This window comes from Emys orbicularis, chromosome 1, assembly GCF_028017835.1.
Source record: "Emys orbicularis isolate rEmyOrb1 chromosome 1, rEmyOrb1.hap1, whole genome shotgun sequence".
NCBI lineage: Eukaryota > Metazoa > Chordata > Testudines > Emydidae > Emys > Emys orbicularis.
The window spans coordinates 27,649,275-27,669,262 of NC_088683.1; the positions used below are offsets into that span (position 1 = coordinate 27,649,275).

At 42.3% G+C, this 19,988-nt stretch overlaps 1 protein-coding gene across 1 annotated transcript in view; it reads right to left on the reverse strand.

Annotated features, from left to right (window-relative positions):
- Nucleotides 1-19,988, reverse strand: part of FBXL13 (F-box and leucine rich repeat protein 13) — a 164,028-nt gene that overhangs the window by 54,823 nt on the left and 89,217 nt on the right. Inside the window, exons 11-12 of the mRNA XM_065423233.1 lie at nucleotides 17,690-17,790; nucleotides 10,093-10,222 (exon numbers count right to left, since the gene is read on the reverse strand). Of these exons, the coding sequence (XP_065279305.1) occupies nucleotides 10,093-10,222; nucleotides 17,690-17,790 (231 nt within the window). The remainder of the gene's footprint in view (nucleotides 1-10,092; nucleotides 10,223-17,689; nucleotides 17,791-19,988) is intronic.

A 19,988-nucleotide genomic window follows, 5' to 3' on the forward strand; every position in this document is an offset into this window, starting at 1 on the left:
ACAACTGTTGTTGAAGTGCCAGGGAGGAAGAGTGGCCCAATGCAGGTCTCACTCTATCATGGTCCCCATGCCTACTTGTCTTTGGCACCAGAGATTGACTCTTCTACTGCTGCTTTCTATGTTTCTTCTTGGCACCAGAGATGAAGATCGGTGCCAGGACTCACGACCGATAGGAGGAGAGCTCCGCACTGAAGCTGAGGTGCTTGGTGCCAAGTTCAAGAAGCATGGTTCTGAAGCGGGACTTAGGGCTGCCTCCATGAGAAGGACCTTCAACCTTGCTTCCCGGTCCTTCTTGGTGCGGGGTTTGAAGTCCCTGCAAATCTGGCAGCAGTCTTTCCTGTGAGATTCTCCTAAGCACTTGAGACAACTTGAGTGCAAGTCACTCAATGGCATTGACTTGCCACAGGAAGTGCAAGGCTTGATGCCCGATGACTGAGGCATGCCCTGGCTCTGGGAAGGTGGACAACCTTGCTAACAAAGAGCGGAGGCGTCCAAAACTATCTAACTATTAAAACTATTCAACTATTTGAACTAACTACTAACTACCAAACTACAGTAACTATTTACACTAAAGAAATAGGAAAAGCCACTAGGAGGAATTGTCTGAGCAATGAAAGGAGTTCCAGCAACTGTCCTGGGCGGTAAGAAAGAAATGAAGGGGAACGGGGTCGGCAGGGCCCTTTATACCAGTGCTATGAATGCACGGCACCAGACTGTGCTGGAGCCGACCTGACAGATACCACAGGAGTAGAAAATTCCAGAGACAGTCCTTGGGGCGTGCACAAACCTATATTGGAATGGACATGTGCAAGCACCCGAAGAACAGTACGGTAAGAGCCAGAGGTATGTTCCAGTATTGCAGAATTGCTTGTACCTCCATACTGAGTGAACCATAAAATGTATCAATTCAAACTATTAAACAAGTAAAGAATCTGTATATAGTACTAGTGTAACACATTACTTATAATTGTAGAGGCTTGAGATGTTTGACTTGGCACTTTAAAGAACTAAATAGTGGTTCATCTAGCACTTCAGAGGAGGGAGTATTTCAAAATCTAAATCCTGGTATGAATTTTACAGCCTTCTCTTATCTCTACAATGGACCTAACCCAAGCCCTGGAATTCTTGGAATCCAGATCAGAATTTTATGGCTCAAGCCCATTTTTAAAATACCAGTAAATATTTTTGAACAACATAAAACATAATAAACATGTTTACATTTTTTTCTGAATTTAAGTGCTGTCTTCTGAGAACTGGTTCATCTAACATTATAAATTAGAGAACTTCAAAAGAATTTGTAGTAGTGATGATAATAATACCTAGGTCTTATATAGTGCTTTTACATCAGTAGATCTCAAAGTGCTTCACATTCTTCTTAATATATTAATCCTCACAACACCGGTGAGGCAGGGCAGTGCTATTATCACCATTTTCACACATGGGGAACTCAGGCACGGAGAGGCTAAGTGACTTGCCCAAAATCACACAGAAAGTCAGTGGTGGAGCAGGGAATTGAACCGTACTTTATTAGTTCATGTAATTTCCAATTATGCTGGTTTTTCAGCCTGATGAGATTCTATAAGGTAAAGTTAAAGTCATACATAATGAATAAATCATGCCTTCCATGGGTACATCTACATAGCAAAGAAAAACCTGTGATGAGATCGCCCTCTCACTCATGATTCCATAAGGGCAATGAAGAGTCTGGGTGATTTCCTAAAGGGTTTTGCTCTCTGAGCCCTGGTCTACACTACAAGGTTAGGTCGAATTTAGCCGCGTTAGGTCGATTTTATAATGAATGCGTCTACACAACCAACCCCGTTCCACCAACCTAAAGGGCTCTTAAAATCGACTGCTGTACTCCTTCCCGACGAGGGGAGTAGCGCTAAAAGCGACCTTCCTGGGTTGAATATGGGGTAGTGTAGATGCAGCTCCTATGTGACCACTCTGGACAGCACTTTCAACTCTGAAGCACTAGCCATGTATACAGGAAAAGCACCGGGAACTTTTGAATTTCATTTCCTGTTTGGTCAGCGTGGCGAGCTCAGCAGAACAGGTGACCATACAGTCCCAGAATCGCAAATGAGCTCCAGCATGGAGCGAACGGGAGACACTGGATCTGATTGCTGTATGGGGAGAAGAATCTGTTCAGGCAGAACTCCAACCCAGCAGAATAAATGCTGATATATATGCCAAAATCGCACAGGGCATGGTGGACAGAGGCTACACCGGGGATGCACAGCAGTGCCGCATGAAAATTAAGGAGCTCAGGCAAGCCTACCAAAAGACAAAGGAAGCAAACGGTCGCTCCAGGTCAGAGACCCAGACATCCCACTTCTCTGATCAGCTGCATGCCATTCGAGGGGGAGACCCTACCAACACTCTCCGTGGACACCTGCAAGGAGGAAGCCTCACACAACACGGATGAGGATTTTGTGGATGAGGAAGAGGAGGAGGAGAAGGAGAATGCGCAGCAGGCAAGCGGAAAATCCGTTCTCCCTGGTAGCCAGGACCTTTTCCTCACCCTGGAGCCAATACCCTCCCAGGGCCTATTGTTCCCGGACCCTGAAGGTGGAGAAGGCATCTTTGGTGAGTGCACATTTGCAATGACACTACTGGGGTTAAAAGCAACTGTGTTTAATGTTTGATTTGGCCTGAACAATTGGGATGCATTCAAGGCCAGGACAGCTAATGGAAAAGTCTGTTAACATGTCTGGAGATGGAGCAGGAATCCTCCAGGGACATCTCCATGAAGCTCTCCTGAAGGTACCCTGAAAGCCTTTGCAGAAGGTTTCTGGGGAGGGCTGCCTTATTTTGTCCTCCATGGTAGGACACTTCACCACACCAAGCCAGTAGCAAGTGGTCTGGAATCACTGCAGCACAAAGCATGGCAGCGAATGGTCCTGGGTTTTGGTCACATTAATGCAACATTCAGTCTTTATCTTTCTGTGTCAGCCTCAGGAGAGTCATATCATTCATGGTCACCTGGTTGAAATAAGGGAAGTTTTGTAAGGGAACAGTAATCTCCTCTGTTTGCTGATCCCTGACACATTAGACCCCAGGCATGCTGGGGTAGGGGTGTGCTGCACATCCACCCCAAAACCGCAGCCCCTCCTTTTAAACGGCAAACACAACCAGCATTGGTTGCTAAGGGAAAGGAGGGCGCTGCAGTTTGAAATCATTCCCACATGTTATGAACGTGGAAGAAGCCAACCCCACGTACCCTTTGGCTTACCATGGCTGCCTGGAAACCGAATTCTGTTGCCCAGCCGTGTGTGATGTGTCACCATACCCACAGGTGCTCAATATAAAAGGCAAAATGTGACCTTGTACCTAAAACACATGTGCTGCCTGCTGTGAACTACTTGATTCACTGTGAAAGAGTCTCCTTTTGTTCTCAGAAATGTATCTTCTTTAAAGTTTACTCTCCCTTCCCCCTCCTCCCCCCCCCCCCCCCTGCAGCTGCAAATGCTTCTAGGCTCCCCACATCAACTCCATCCCTGAGGTTATCGCAGATTAGAAGGAGAAAAAAATGCACTTGCGATGACATGTTTTCAGAGCTCATGCCATCCTCCTGCACTGAAAGGGAACAGCTGAATGCATGGAGGCATTCGGTGGCAGAGACCAGGAAAGCATACAGTGAGCGTGACTGGAATACAGAGGAGGAGATGCTGAGGCTAATGGGGGAGCAAACGGACATGATGAGGTGTCTGATGGAGCTGCAGGAAAGGCAACTAGATTACAGACCACTGCTGCAGCCATTGTGTAACCGCCTATCCTCCTCACCAAGTTCCATATCCTCCTTACCCAGACGCCCAAGAATGCGGGGGTGGGAGACTCCGGGCACCCTGCCACTCAACTCCAGGAGATGGCCCAGGCAACAGAAGGCTGTCATTCACAGCTTTAATTTGTAGCTGTGGGGGCCAGCAGCAGTTCACTGGCTGCTCAATGCTAACATCCACCTCTGTGCCTGCTTCTGTGCTACCTTGTTCCAGCTGCCCCTGCCTTGCTCCCAGACTTGCCTCTGTCCTGCCCTTACTTTGAATCCCTCCTAGCCTTCTACCTTCAGTTCCTGCTCTCTGGTTTGACCCTTGGCTTCTGACTACTGATTCCAGCTCTGACCCTACTTGTCAATTCCTGATTCCCTCTCTGACCATTAGGCTAGACTGCCTTCAGCCGGCTCAGCTGACACCCCCACATTAAAAGAGAGATGGAATTTTCCCCAGTTACTGCCCTTCAGCAAAGAACTTCCACCTGCATGGAAAATATGAGCAGTGAAGGAAAGGGCTGGTCTCTGCCTTCATCCATCACTGGTGGGAAGGGGGAAAGAGGACATTAGGAGAGGTGAACCTATTGCAGAGAAGTCAGAAATTCAGCTGGGCAATGAAGGTTTTGTAAGGGCAGCAAAGACTGATTTGGGGAGGAGCTGGAAAAGTGGTATGCTGACAAACAGTCTCCATTAAGGATGAAGAGAGGCTACAGATGATGGACATAAGGACTGGAAACTCATATAGTACTGATGAAAACAGCAGGTGGAGAGGGTTGTAGCAACAAGGGATGTGCAGCAGCTGGGAAGGGACTGTAATTCAGAACAGGGTATGGAGGAGTGGAGAAAATGCTGAACTGAGAATTGGACACTAACAGTAAAGAGACACAAAAAGGGTTGCAGAAATTAGGCATAGTAGTCAGGAGCATTCAAATTTAGCTGTGCAGATGGGTAAGAGCAGCATGGGTGTAGCCCACAAGTTTCTGAAGTTCAATAAACTTTTCACTAAATTAAACTATTACTGAAAAGACTTTTAATCTCTTTCTCTGGAAAAACATTGTTTTCTGAACAAGGGCAAGCTGATACCACAAATAGCAGCAGTTGAGTTTATTACTCAATACAAAGCCAAAAACAGTTATACTGAGCCAGCCAATAAGATCACTGTCCAGAACTTTTTTTTTGGGGGGGGGGGGGGGGAGAAACTCTGACAAAGTATTTTTTTAACTGTGGAATAACGGCTCTAAGGCACAAAGCTGAGGAAATTCAGCTGTGAAACGGGCTTTAAAAGGAGATTAGAATAATTTAGTTAGTCCACATTTAGGGCCTGCTGCAATATTATACATATTTACACCTTTTGCCTTATTCTCATAAATAAATAGATCAGATAAATCTTATTTTTGGACAGTATCTGCCAACTACATATTGAAAAGGTACTTTTTATTACAGAAGAACCAACATCTGGTGGTCACTCTTAAGAGACAGAACACTATGTGTGGGAAATGTTGTATAAAGAATCACAAAACAATTGCATAGTCAATTTATTTTGAATTTCAATGTCTTTAATAGACCCCCTTATGTTTGAGATTCTTCAAGAGCCTGTAACTGGAACTTAATACTGCATTTCTTAGCTGCAGCTGCCATGCTGAGAATTCCCTTGTGGAAATGGTGGGGGTAGTAGAGGGGGAACTCATAGAGGTCATAAAACTGGTGCAGCCAACTCCTAAGCCAACACGCTCACCCCCACCTCAGTGTACAGTACAGCATGCTGGGGAAGGAAAGAGTGATGTTGACCAATTCTCAGCTGGCGTATGATTTCTTAGGAACTACAGCCAACCAATATAAGTTAAAACAACCCCCAGGCTGTTTTAACTTTCACTGTGGATAAGGTAGTTGCAGTTTGAGAATCAATGAGTTATTCTTTAACATGCCACCTTCGTTCCCCCACATGCTGACCAGATCTTGGCACAGGATAAAATCTGGTCTCAAATTTCTTGAAAATCTTCTTGCCTCTTATTTAACTAAAAATACTTTTTCTGAGTTGGCTAGGTAAATCAATCTAATATGACAATGAATGACTTTCATTTCTTTTGTACATTGCCATTTCTGCAATACTGAGCCTGATAGTGAAAAATCTTCCCACCAAAAAACCACCAATTGGTTTGTGGGAGCAGCAGGGAGAAGAAATCTTTAGCTTCATGGACTCCTCATTTCTTGCTGTCTAAGCTCCAAAATACAGCTGTCAGCCACATGGAAGTCTTTGGACTGTGCCAAAACTATCCCAGGGTGACTGATCATCAGTCAGCCAGGAAAGACATGCATCCAGTGTTGCCCTGAGACTCAGTGAGTTTTCTGACAGCTTTTTCCATGATTTTATATATGACAACTGGCCTACATGGAATATGTAATTTTGCGTGTGGGACATGAGTAGTTTTGGTCAATCACGCAGTGCCTAAAACAGCATTACAATACACTGCCAAGGGCATGTATCCCTAAGGAATGGGTGTATAATCCACAACTGCATAGCCAGGAGGCCCCCAAATGTTTTATAGGCTACCAGCCATTGAGGATGCTTTCTGTTGGCTCTCCCTTTTCTTAAGCAACAAATGTACTGTACTGTAGCAAGAATTTGCCCTGTGATTTTTATGGAAGTGTTAAGATCCTCTGACAAAGATTTTTGTATTATTTTGGATAGCTATTGAGAAACAATACATATTCTACTTATTATTCCCTCCCAAAAATAATTTGCTATAGGATATTTCCATATCTTGTACAACAGATTTCCATTCTCTTCTCTATTTTTTTTTCATTTACAGTACTGCTGCTTTTTCATTCTAACAGGTATCCAGTATGCTGTACATGCCATTTTGTAATGAATTAGTTTAACTTTTAGGTCAGTGGTAGATCTATTGGTGGTCTGTACAACTTGTTCGACAGTTTGCTGTTAGCAAGGCAGTTTTACTCTTTACTCCACGCTTCCCTTAATTTGCTTGGTGGACATTAGCTGATATAAGGAGAAGGCTACAGATTGTTATCTTTGTCAATATAGCAACATATACCATTAACAAAGTTTGGTTGGGACTGTCAGTTCATTAATTAGTGACGATCTGTTCTATTATTTGCCTTACTTGCAGATATTATTCTGGCTTCTTTCCCAGCTGTCTCTCTTTTTGAACTTTGAAAATGAAAGAAAGCTTATTCTATGGAATAGTTGGTTTGTATACTTCATTCCTTTTATTATTCAATTGAGTGACAAGATTTTTCGCTAAAGAACATCAATTATATTTTATATTTATGTAAAGCCTTTTATCCCAAAGCAATTTATCAACTATATACATACAGGAACCTCCAGAGTGGGAGTCAATGGAAACACAGAACAATGGGATGAAAGGACAAGTATTAGTCAGGACACAACAACAAAATCCCTATACTTTTATTAAAAGTACCATGGAATCTTTAAGATCCATATAGAGGAGACAGGACCTTAGTTTTTAAGGTCTCATGCAGACACTCAGCTAGTAAACTGCAAGGAACTCAATTAATCTACCTCAGAAAGATGAAGGACTCCATAAATCTTCCCAGGTTTCATGGATTCCAGAGTTTAGAAGGGAGTCAGGGACTATGTGAATGGATCAAATAAAGAGTCTCTAGTTCATCAGTAACATTAAAAAACTACTGTACATTTTATTCTTGCTTAGAGAAAAACAAGTGGTATTCTGTAATTAACTATTTAGCAAAATATCCAAGCCCCCTTCCTCAATTCATAATCCTGGAGTATCTGAGGTCTACAGCCACAACCTTCACATTTTTTCTAAGAGAGCAGGCTTTATATAGAATTCTACTATCCCCTCACCAAATTTTCTTATAGTATAAAGCAATCCACTTGCAGTTTCTCCTAAAAACAAACCACAATCTCCAATATGTCTAATCTGTTATGTCTTCATTTAGGTCTGTATCAAAAAGATCTCTTCTCAGATTAAACATAATACACATTTGGGTTGATGCCACATATAGCAGGACCACCTCACACTAACCTCAGGAGGCCCATTTTACACTGCAAATGAGAAGGCTTATTTACGCCTCCAGATGAGGAGAAGAAAGAGAGAACACTCCATACTCATACATGCTCACATAGGGAAGGTAGTTAGCACTCCTGTTTTCTTAAGCAAAACCCCCCCAAATCCTCATAGAAATATGACTTTCCAGCTACCCTAGGGGAGGTAGAGAAAAGCTGGTCTTCCGCCTCCTCCTACCCTTCTCCAGGATTCCACTTTCAGGGATTCACCAACACCAACACAGTTCGCAAGTACAAAGTATACCAAAGCGCAGTCCACAGATTCAATTCAAATGTTCCTAAAAGTAAACTTCTGCTCCATCTTTTATCCCATAATCAGATAACAGTTGTGAGTGAGAGGAATTTATCCCTTCAGATTTGGAACCTATGTATTTCAAACCTGTTGTTTAGACTGCCCTGCAGTTCTAAAGATACTGAGTTATTCCACAGTTTTCCCTAAAATGTTAAGGAAGGTGGAGGCAAGCCAATAAATAGTTTCTATAGGCACCCTGAGCGTAGATAAAATCTGGAATTGTTAAATTATTACGTTTGGTATTAATTTGGATGAAGTTAAGGTGAGTAGATGCTTTCAGAGAAGGGAATATATAGGTGCAGAAATAAAAAATGTACACCATTCTTTTTAAAGTAATCCTGGAATTATCCCTAGTTGTGGTATTCCCAAGAAGAAATGAGTTAATTAGTTCTTCAGAAAGTGCTTTCCAAGTTTTCATAGTGCCTTTGATTAGGGTTGCCAGGCGTCCGGTTTTCGACCGGAACACCCGGTCGAAAATGGACCCTGGTGGCTCCGGTCAGCACTGCCGACCAGGCCATTAAAAGTCCGGTCAGCGGTGCTGCAGGGCTAAGGCAGGCTAGTCCCTACCTGTCCTGGCACCGCGCTGCACCCCGGAAGTGTGCAGCAGGTCCGGGTACTAGGCGGGGGGGGCCAGGAGGATCCGCGTGTTGCCCCCACCCTGAGCACTGGCTCTGCACTCCCATTGGCTGGGAAATGCGGCCCGTGGGAGCTGGGGTGGTGGTGCCCGAGGGCGAGAGCAGCGTGTGGAAATTTAAAATGCATTGCTGGATCAGGGTTTATGGTCTTTGACACATTAAAAGTTTCAATCTGATAAATACAATCTATAGCAATATTTTGATATGGGTATTAATTCTGATTCAATGTAAGAATTTTACATTTTCTAAATCTAACTTTTTTTAATAATGCCTACTGCTTCAAGGTATATCATCTCCATACCTACCTTTTTAATTAATTTTTCCCAGCCTATAATTCCTTTGATATTACTATCTTGCCTTAAAGCTAGGCCTAATGAGAGAACAGTCAGTCTGGTTGTTATGGCAGTAGACTGGAAGATGTGGGTTCAATTCCTGGCATAAGCATCCTGTGTAACCTTGGACAAGTTACTTTCTGTCCCTTAGTTCTCCATTTGTAGAATGGGATCATAATCCCCTGATTCACAAGCACATTATTTCTTAGATGCTACAGTGATGACGGCAATTTAAGTATGCAGATGGATAGATAGAACGGTTCTATTAAAATATCGAGCCATGAAGGAAAGAGGAGGCAAACATATCATATAGGGGAGAATTTATGTGGAGGCTCTTTGTTAAAATATTGGCGGTATATTACTGCTCCATAGTCTAGCATTTTACAGTGCTTTAAGAAAAGATACATCAGGATATAGCATATATTTGAAAGTCTTCGAAATACTCAGCACTTAGTACTAAAAATTTTAGCAGGAAAATAAAATAAACTCCCCAAGTTATTAGCCATTTTTAGATTGCAGAATTACACATTATTTTAGTTTTCATTTGAAACTTACTTTGTAGTAGTATTAGAAAGCTCACTGGTAGATTGATTTCCTTTTCAGGAAATTCGGTGCAAGCTCTCCCATAAAGATTTTTGTTTGTTGATATCTTGGTATAAACTGTATTTTCAAGGCTCTGGATTTTAAATTTCACATTGTATACATAGTAACACAACACAAAATTAGTCTATTTTAAGTCTGCAAAAAATAATGCTTGTTTTTATTATGCAATTAAGTACTTTTTGTTTATAGACATGACACTATGCTGGACATGAGCCAAAGCCTATAGTGCTAGTCCTCAGTAAAAATGTAAGCAGCTGTGGTCATGTAATTTAAAACCTCTGAAAAGTTTGCTGCAGTGCTTGTACTACTTTAGTATACCATGAGTGCTGGATGCAGCCAGTCATCGAAAGGATTCCTTTCCTCACAGCATGAAAGAGAAATGAAATGCAAACCTGAATGCAACCTGAAAGGTCTAAATAGATGAGCTTGTGACATCCTTTCCCAGATCCCAGGTACTGTAAACCTTTGTCTGTGAATTTTCTGCAGTAAGCTAAACTCAGATATTGTAAATTGGAGAAGCTCCTTTACAAAAGAGGGAGAAAAAACAGTTACTACAACAGTAGGCTACAGAACACAGATGCAATCAGATTCCATAGCTAACATCTTTCTAAAAATTCTGTGAAGAAGGGATGCTAGATTTTAACTGAGATTCTTTCCTTGTTGAAATTTAAAAGAATTTAGTTTTCCTTGTTTCAAGTATTGTAACTTGTTTGGAAATAGTATTATGGTACAGTATATCATATCATCCTTAACTATATTCAAATAAATATTAATTTATGGATAATTTACCTAATTGCAAAAGCACACATTTTTGTAAGAAGTATATTTTGGAAGCCAATAGACCTTTGAGGGCAAGGTTACAGGATTTACTTTGCCATTGATTTTACAAGCTGTGTCTGTTGGAAATGAAAACCAGAACTCTATCAAAGGATTTTAAAAGCATACAGGGATTAAACATACTGTTAAACCTTCTGTGGTCATGTAATTGTTTCCACTAACATTTTAAAAGCATGCTATTAAAACAAATTTAAAGTGGAAAGAGATACAAAACTAATGCACACACATACCAAAGAATTCAGTCTTCTCTAACTGACGTTTAAATCAGTTATTTTTAGAAAATACTTGATTATTTACACCAAATATTAGATAAAGGAACAGTGGCAAACTATGTACATGGAAAATTGTAAGTGTATTGTATGAATTTGTACTCTCTAAATCTATGCAAGTTTTTATTATGCAAATTTAGGCATATAATATATCCAAGACTCTAAATTATACTGATCTAAATTTCTAACTGAAATAAACAAGTATTGCAATACCATAATTACCAGAAATGAAAGCTTACAGAAAAAATCAAAACATATAATTAGCATTAGGGCATACTGCTCTGTAAGAGATTTAGATTTAGGGATATACTCAGGCCAGTTTTGCAAGTCAGCAAAAACTAGGCATTTTGAAGGGAGGCAGGAATACCCACTCTGGAAGTGATTACTTAAGGAGTGGTTCACAGCATTGTTGTGGGAATTCACTTTATGCTTTGAATGTATATTGAGAAGACATACTGTTAAATCAAACTGGGCAGAAAAAAGGGGGATCGGAAGTTGGAAAGCAACAGGAAAAATGATAATGTAATTGCTCAAAACATTAAATACATGCTAAAATTAAATTTCATATTAAGAAAAAAGGCAAATAAAACAATCAAACAGAGACAATAGAAAATAAATTCAGGGATCTTTTTAAATGGAAGATGTTTCTTTCTATATTTAATAAAGAAATGTAAGCACTGCCAAGTTACTTTCTAGAAGCACAAGCCTTTCTGCATTATATTGGAGTAATCTGCATCAGCAAGTAGAGTAGATATGCTCAGCACTGTTGATCAGCTTTTCAGAGGATACACCTCTAGGCATAGTTTCTACGAAACACACTGCAATAAGAGAATGTTTTTGAAGTTTTCTGACAGTTTTGCTTCGATCCATCTATAGTGTTGCAACAGAGAGTCCTGTGGCACCTTTAAGACTAACAGATGTATTCTGACGAAGTGGGTATTCACCCACGAAAGCTTATGCTCCAATACATCTGTTAGTCTTAAAGGTGCCTCAGGAGTCTCTGTTGCTTTTTACAGAACCAGACTAACACGGCTACCCCTCTGATACTATAGTGTTGGTTGCCCAAGGCAGAATGAGCTCAGACAGGTACAGAGAAAGCTTCCGCTCCATTGTATTGAAGACTGGGAATCAATATCTTCTACTAGCAGGTAGCAGCTCAACACTTCTTGTAGGCACCCTAACTTTCTTTACAGATTGCTATGTAACTCTTTCTCTGCCCTCTATTTTTATGATCTGTGTGTTTCCTGCTTTCTTCTGACATTTTCAAGGTGACAACTTTCTCAGTAACACAAAACTAAATCGCAGATCTTTAACTTAGAGCAGGGATTTACAGTTGCCCATGTGCTGGATCCTATTTTATGGCTGAATCTGACATGGAACCTAAAATCTTGGCTTTTGTGACTTTGAGTCTAACATTTGGCATCAAGAACTTAACATAGTGATGTTTTAAAACAATCTGCCAGAATAATCTTCCATAGTTATTCTGGATAGACAGGCTTCATGAATATTGTAAGGTCTGTAACATAACTTCATTGGAGGAGAAATACAAAGCAGAATTCCATCTTGTCACAACATCTTAAATCAGCTGTGTAACTCAGAGGCTGAATTCTCTTGATAGAATGAAAGAGTGGAAGAGGAACATGTGAAATGGCCAACCAGTTTCCAGCTCATTAAGAATCCAGTTCCTTTTGATGGTTTTTCCAATAATGGATCCTTGATATGGAGCAGTAAGATGTATGGAAAGCATTGCAAGATGCATATATTTCCATCGCTAAAAGCGTTTATGTTAGCTACATTGTCTCAGAGAACTACAAAGAAAGTATCTGTTGTGAGCTGCCACTTTTTGAGCATCCCTAGAAACACTGCTGAAATTTGAGTGCTATCAAAAGCCTCATGCTGTTAATCTCAGAAAGAACTATAGTATTGCTTTACGTCCACATGTCTTCATCAAAAAAGTGTTGCATTTGGCAGTTTTCATTCAGAATTGTCATTAGCTACTGACATTTTTCACACATTTAAGGAAAAAACACTGTAAACAAGGCAAGAGAAATCCGTTAATGAAACGCTAGTATTTTATTGACTCGAACAAAGAGGAAATTTTACCTTATTTGTAAATTTTGTTTCTCATATTGGAGACATCCACCAATCTGGTTGACCCACTCCTGGGTAAGTCTTGCCCACACATTAACAGAAGCAGCTGGCTCTAATTTCTTGGTGGTAACAGGAAGCTGGGGTAGTTGGGATAACATAGGCTGGCAGGCACTCCAGAAAAAACATTCCAAATTTAAACATGAAGAAATTGAAACTAGAAGAAGGCAAAAATTATGCCAATACGGAGAAAAAAACATAGGCGTTTCCATAGATGATAGAAAGAATAAAACTGGTGCAGAGATGCAGGGTGGAAGGCTGCCTGAAGCAAGACTAGAATCTGCCACTGGATTGGTACATTCCCAAGACATTACTCTACTGCAGAACAAATCCAAAAGTCCAAAATATACTTGCAAACAGAGAAAAACACACTCCAGGAATATGTGGAGCTGCTGTGAAAAGTCAAATTTTGTTTTCTCAAGGGGGAGCGAAGTAGTGCACAACTACCATCGAAGAAGGAGACAGCTCTGTTGGAATAACTCAGCTTTCTTCTACTGCTTCTCTTGATAAGTGGACTGGACCTACCCAGCAATAGGTCCTCCAGCCCTCCAGTTTGGTGGATGAACACACATCTCCCACAACAGGAATGGATGTTTATCTATAACTATTACATCACATTACTTGCATCTGAAGAAGTGAGGTTCTTACCCACAAAAGCTTATGCTCCCAATACTTCTGTTAGTCTTAAAGGTGCCACAGGACCCTCTGTTGCTTATTACATCACAGTTCACCTGGATAGTGTGAATTCTTTGCATTTGCTTTCAAACCATCCTTTGGGCAGCACTTTTTTTTTTTTTTTTTTTTTTTTGTAGTTCTCCAAGAAATATTTGGTTCAGGAAATATGGCTGCTTTAAATACACAATTCTCTGTGGTTTTTTGCATATTGTTTTGCCACATCTCAGACAAAGTGCCTTATTTCTACATGTGCCTGCATGACTATTGTAGACTAACGAGACCCAGAGTAGGCTCAAGAGATCAATGGGAATTTGCACACTTTGCTGGATTCAAGTCACAATCTGAAAAAAAACTCCCTCTGAACTTCTTTAAACCCACTACTATGCCATAAAGAAAGTCAAAACGGATAGCTTCAAGCAAAGCCATGCCTTACTGACCGTTTTGAGGAAATAAGGGACAAAACAGGAACTTGGTAGAGTAGGCAGGACATATAATCACAACATTGCTTGACTGTCTATCTACTTTTTAAAAATCACTATCCAACAATTCTGAATACATCTCACTCAATAGATATGCATACAGAACACATCTAAACTAAATATTAGTCCTCTGCCAAATTATAACTATCAACACTAGACTACAATGCTACTGAGGTATCTGAAACTTTACCCCCAAAAAATCTGTACAAAAAAAAATCTCTCCTCAGTGAATAGATAATTATAAAGGAAATGGTAGTCAGTGTAATAAACTCACTTATAGTTCCTTCTTCTCTCCAGGAGTCCGTCATACATATTCAGAGCAGATAATCACCCCCTCTTAAATCCAGACACCCAAGACCTTACATCACAGCCATTAACCTTCTTGCTGAAGTGACAGGGCTGCTTTCAGAACCTGTCAATATCATAGTCATCTAAAGTGGCCAGTGATATGCTACATGAAGGGCTGAGTGCCTTTTTTCAGGAGATGTGCTTCTAATGCATTCACATTTGGCCTGGGAGGTGACAGTCCAAGATGAAAGCTTAAACTTTGTTCTTCTACTTGCCATTGCAGTGTATCACCACTAAGCCACTGAGATGGGTAAAAAAACCTGACCTCACGCGGCATACTGACAAATTCCTCTTTCATACACTGTCGGCAGCTTTACCAGTTACTAGAATGCAAAGCACAAATCAGGATGGTAACTCCTTATACTTTAGCTCAAAACTGCAAATTCATGTGCCCTATGTTTGTGAGTTTTCCTCTCCATCCAAAGAAAGCAAAGGCTTATTGTACTTTATAAACCAGAAAGTTGCTGCTTTTCTGATTAGTGATCTACATAGGGTGACCATATTTCCCTATGCTGAATACGGGATACCTGGTAAAATTACTCATATTCAAGCAAGTTCAACAGAAATTCATCAGAACGATGCAGTACAAATGTTAAAATTAACATCAAGTTGACTGAGCTCCTGTTAAAAAGAAATACTGTGTAGCTGAATTATTTTTATTTATCTTCTTATCTTTAAGGTTTTAGGATTCAGACGGGGAGCGGTGACACACACATACACACACTCCTGTACACCTCTCTCACACAGAGAGACCGACCGACCAGACCGTCACTGCCCGGTGCTCTCTGCCCTCCATGCCTGGCTGGGCCCCCAGGATGGACCCACCTCTCCTGGTACCTGGCGCTGAATCTTCCCAAGGCAACACGTAGAGGGGCATGCAGGCTCACATGCCCCCCTCCCCAGATTTCTGTCAGGGTTCACACCAGAATGTGGCTTGCAGCAGCCTTTTGCAGTGTGCAGGAGGGAAGGGATGGGAGCTGCTTCCAGTCGCGGGGGGGGGGGGGGGGGTGTTGAAGGGATGACCTGGCCCATATCTTTGCAGAGCTCATCTCTTCTCCACTACTCCCCAGTGGCTGGAAGCAGCTTGTCCCTTCCTGCCCACACAGTGTCGAAAGGCAGCTATCACCTCCAGGCTGTTGCTGGCCACTGACATAACCCAGCCGCCTCCTGTCCCCCGGCTACAACACAGGCAGGAAGGGGTTAAGCTCTAAGGCTGCATTGTGCCCAGGGAACCTGACTGCAGGGGCTTCAGCAAACCCAGCCAGAGAGGTGGCTCAGCAGGGGAGGGTGCCTAGGGGACGGAGCAGCCCCACGCTCCCTGGGGGCAGGACCCGGGGGGGTGGGCGGGTGAAGAGGGTGCTAAGTCCCTGCCCGGTAGGGTGACCAGATTAGTAGTATAAAATATCGGGACGGGGGCGGAGCAAAAAAAAAAAAGGGGGGGGGAGCAAAAAAAAAGGGGGGGCGGAGCAAAAAAAAAAGAGTTTTAAAGGGGCCTGGGGCATTAGCAGGCCCCGGCCCCGCGCGCTGCCCTCCCCGCGGAGCCTCCCGCCCCCCGTCCCGCCACGGGCATATGCGGGGCACGGTGGGTCCGGGCGGGGGCAGCGCAGAGCGGGCAGGAGCCGGGTGGGCGGGGGGTTCACAGCTGAGCCCCCTGTCTCCCTCCCTTGCCAGCCCCCCTTTGCCCGCCCGCCCGGTGCCCGGGTGCCGGAGCTGACTCACCAGCTCCAGGATCCAGGCACCGCCGCCACCCCCTCCCTCCAGGCTTGCCCCGCCATGCTGCAAGCCTGGGAGGGAGAAGGAATGCTGCGTGGTTGGGGAAGAGGCGGGGCCAGGGCGGGGATTCGGGGAGGGAGCCAATGGGGGAAGGATGGGGCGGAGCCGGGGCGTGAGCGCCAGAGCGGAGGGCAAAATTTCTTTTTTGTCCAGTGTCCCGACCAAACACTGGTCGGGACGCGGGACAAAGAAGCAAATATCGGGACAGTCCCGATAAAATCGGGACGTCTGGTCACCCTACTGCCCGGGGAGGGGCTGCTTTGGAGCCTGCAGGGTTGGGATGCAAACTGGCTGGAAATCGCTTCCCCACCACCACAACCCCAGAGCTTAGTTGAGGGGCAGAGAGGCTTCCCCGTGCCAGCGCTGTGCGGGGCTTTGGCACAAGCCGGACTCGGCTCCTCCCGGCCAGCGCCCCAGGCCGAAGGGTCTTGGCCTTTCCTAGGGTGCCGGCCCAGCCAGAGGCAGTGAAGGAAGGAAGAAGCCTGTCACCCAGGTGGAGGGTGAGCTGAGCACTCCGACCAGGGGCTGGTTCTCCGCACAGCGCTGTGAGTGGGACGCGCCCTGCCGGGGGAGATATGAAGGAGCAGTAGGGCTGGGGGGACGGGGTGAAGGGGCAAAGCAGGGAGAGGACAGCGAGAGGGGGAGCATGTAAAGAGCCGATGGGTGGGCAGCAGAGGTGACACGTAACCGGCCACTGACTGGCACCTGCCTGTACACACCGGCCTCGACAGCTCACAACGCGCAGCCAGTGCTGGTCGGAAACGGGATGGGGGGCGGGGCCCTGCTGGCTGAGAGCCAGCACACAGCGGGGGCTGCGCTGATGCACCAGCACAGGGAACGGCCAGCCCCACACGCTGCATCTTCACCCCGCCACTAGCCTTGCACATCCACCCCCATTGTCAGCCACTGGACCCCCCCCACACTCACTGCTGGTGGGCAGGCAGCTGGCGAGCACGGATCCGGTCAGCAGCAGGACCTGCCAGTACTGATGCAGGGGAGACAGAAAATACGGGACAATTTGCCCATTTTTAAGAAAAAGCTGGGACACCTGCAGGAGGGCTTAAATACGGCACTGTTCCTTTAAAAACAGGACGTCTGGTCACCCTAGATTTACATAATCATCTCAAACTTGCAAGCTAGTTGCACAATAATGAGCAACTGTGTTGTTTGTCCAAAGGAACCTTGTTTGACTAGCAAACTCACACGTTTCCGTAAAACTTAGCAAGACCTATAAACTAACCCAGTGTAAATGTTTTACTACACTAAAAGACAAACAAAAGAGAAAAATCCTAAGAACAATATATATGGCATTTTTCAGTTCTTTACAAAATAAAAGGAAACCTGTAAAATACTCAGAGAAAGTTATATTTTCTTGCAATGATAACTAAAACTCATATTTTCCTACAGTACATACGACTTTTATTTCGTACTAATCTAAATGTAGAAGGAGATATTTTTACCTTGATAACAGTCTTAGTGTCCCATTAGTAATATCTGTGTATGACAGATTTAAATAGAGAAGAGCTGGACAACCTTCTGATATAAGTCTCATTGATTCATCCTGAATAATAATAAAAAAATCACTTGTCAAAGTATGTCAGATTAGAATTTGTTTGTATTTTAGTGTATCTAAAGTCTCTTCTATACTGTAGCAGAAAAACTGAATTAATTTCGTAAAAGTATTAAATGCAACAGTACCGATCAAAAACATTTTCTCTTTAAAATGCTCTAAAGAAAATACTATATTATAATGTTTACGGAACTATTTTTGTTGATTGTAAACATGACTATTTCTATGCCCCCAATTCAGGAAGGCACCTAAGAACCAAGTAGTCCTAATGAAGTCAATGGGACTATTCACATGCTTAAGTGCTTTGCTGAATCAAGACCTAAGTTAGCAGGTCTATAGACAATAACTTAAGTCAACTCTCTAAAATCCAGGGAGTGTGCTTTATTAACTATTCATACCAGTCCATCAATTATAGAATGCTCACTGTCCACAACATTTCTTTTTAATTTGAGTCAGTTCCTTTCTTTAATATTCTTTGGAAGTGGCACCATCTATCTTTTTCTATGTATCAATATGATCACTACATTAGAATACAGACATACGGAGGCAAATCTTGAAACATTGGTGCAGGGGGCTGTTCCCCAAAAAGTATATGTGAATCCATTAGAGATGCAAAAACCCGCACTTGTGAATGCAAATCGAATAACTGTGTGGAAATCAGTATCTTATATACATTTTTGCCCAGATCCTCACCTGGTGTAAATTGGCCTAACTCAACTAACTTCAAAGGAGCTATACCAATTCACACTAGCTGAGGAGCTGACCATTTTTGGTTACAAATGTCCATTTCCTTAGTCAAATGCAATGGACATGCTCACTCACATCGTTAGTTCTTACATTGTCATGACAGTCTCCTGCTAGGGATGTTAAAGAGTATTTTATAGCTATTGCAGACACCAGGCTATCAAAATATTGATATTAATTGACATTTAAATCCAACAACAGTCAAAATGAGAGAAGTCTGTAAAAATCACGTGCTTTTAAAATACATGATTACACCATATAATTTGAAAAATGGTAACAACAACAGTCCAGCCACAGACTGTTCCACTACTAGATTCAATATTAGAGGGCTAGGAATGTTATCAAGTGTAATCAAGCGGTTCAATTAGCTGAATATTCCTTCATTGATCTTATTGTTTTATTATTCTATTTATGTCTCTGCTATTCAGCTCTCTTAAGAAATAGCTAGAATAAAATGAATATTTGCTCTTCCATCTCAAAGTATGTCTTAATGCAGCTGAGAGGTAACGATAGTAGTGTGCGCATATCTGAACTACTAGACTACACTGGTTTTCACCATTCTCAGATCCTCATTTTTCAGTGGTAATCTTTTTAAAAAACTATTAAAGAGTAAAAAGATAAAAGTAAGCATCTTTACAGCTCATGTCTTTAAAAAAAGGTAAAATCAGAGCTAAAGAAATTTTAAACCCTGAAACCAAAAAAAAGTAATTTTCATTGTTCTCTCAAGGTATTATACCTCATAGATTCACACTAATATGTTTCATATGCATGGACTCAAGAGTAAGTACTTTCTCAAAGTTTCCAGAAATTTCTCCTTGTTGGAGTCAGGATTTCTCATAAAGTATAAATATTACTTGTTCATTACAAAATATCTGATGCTTTTGATCTTAGCCATCAGGTGGTACTCTAACTTTATAACCACAGTAAAAACAGACCTCTTGAGAGAAAACAGGTAGGTGAGTAAACATGGAACTAAAATGTTTTTACCACTAGGCTGCTCCTTTTGAAGAACACCAATTATACATTTCATACTAGTTTTCCAAAGGTAAATAATCCTGCATAAAATCCCTTCTCCTGAGTCTAATATTCCAAAACCAGAAAGATAATTCAATCGGAGAAGATGTCAGGTTAGGTAAGGACCTGAATGTGTAATTGTATATTAAAGATAATAGTGTCAGCATGATTCTCTTACATGCAGCATGATCAGATATGCTACTGTCACAGGAAACTAAACCTAAGTGATATTTTTATGCTCCAACCAGTTAGTGTAACAAGACTTCTGAAGGATATTCTTGAAAGCAGGAGGAAGAGACTGGCAGGTCAGTAAGATGGTTATGATAGACTTCTCATATCATGTCAGAGAGGAATTTTGGAAGAATATACAAAATTAACATCTTATAAAATTAAGAATCGAGGGATTAAATTGCAAGAGCTCATATTTAATT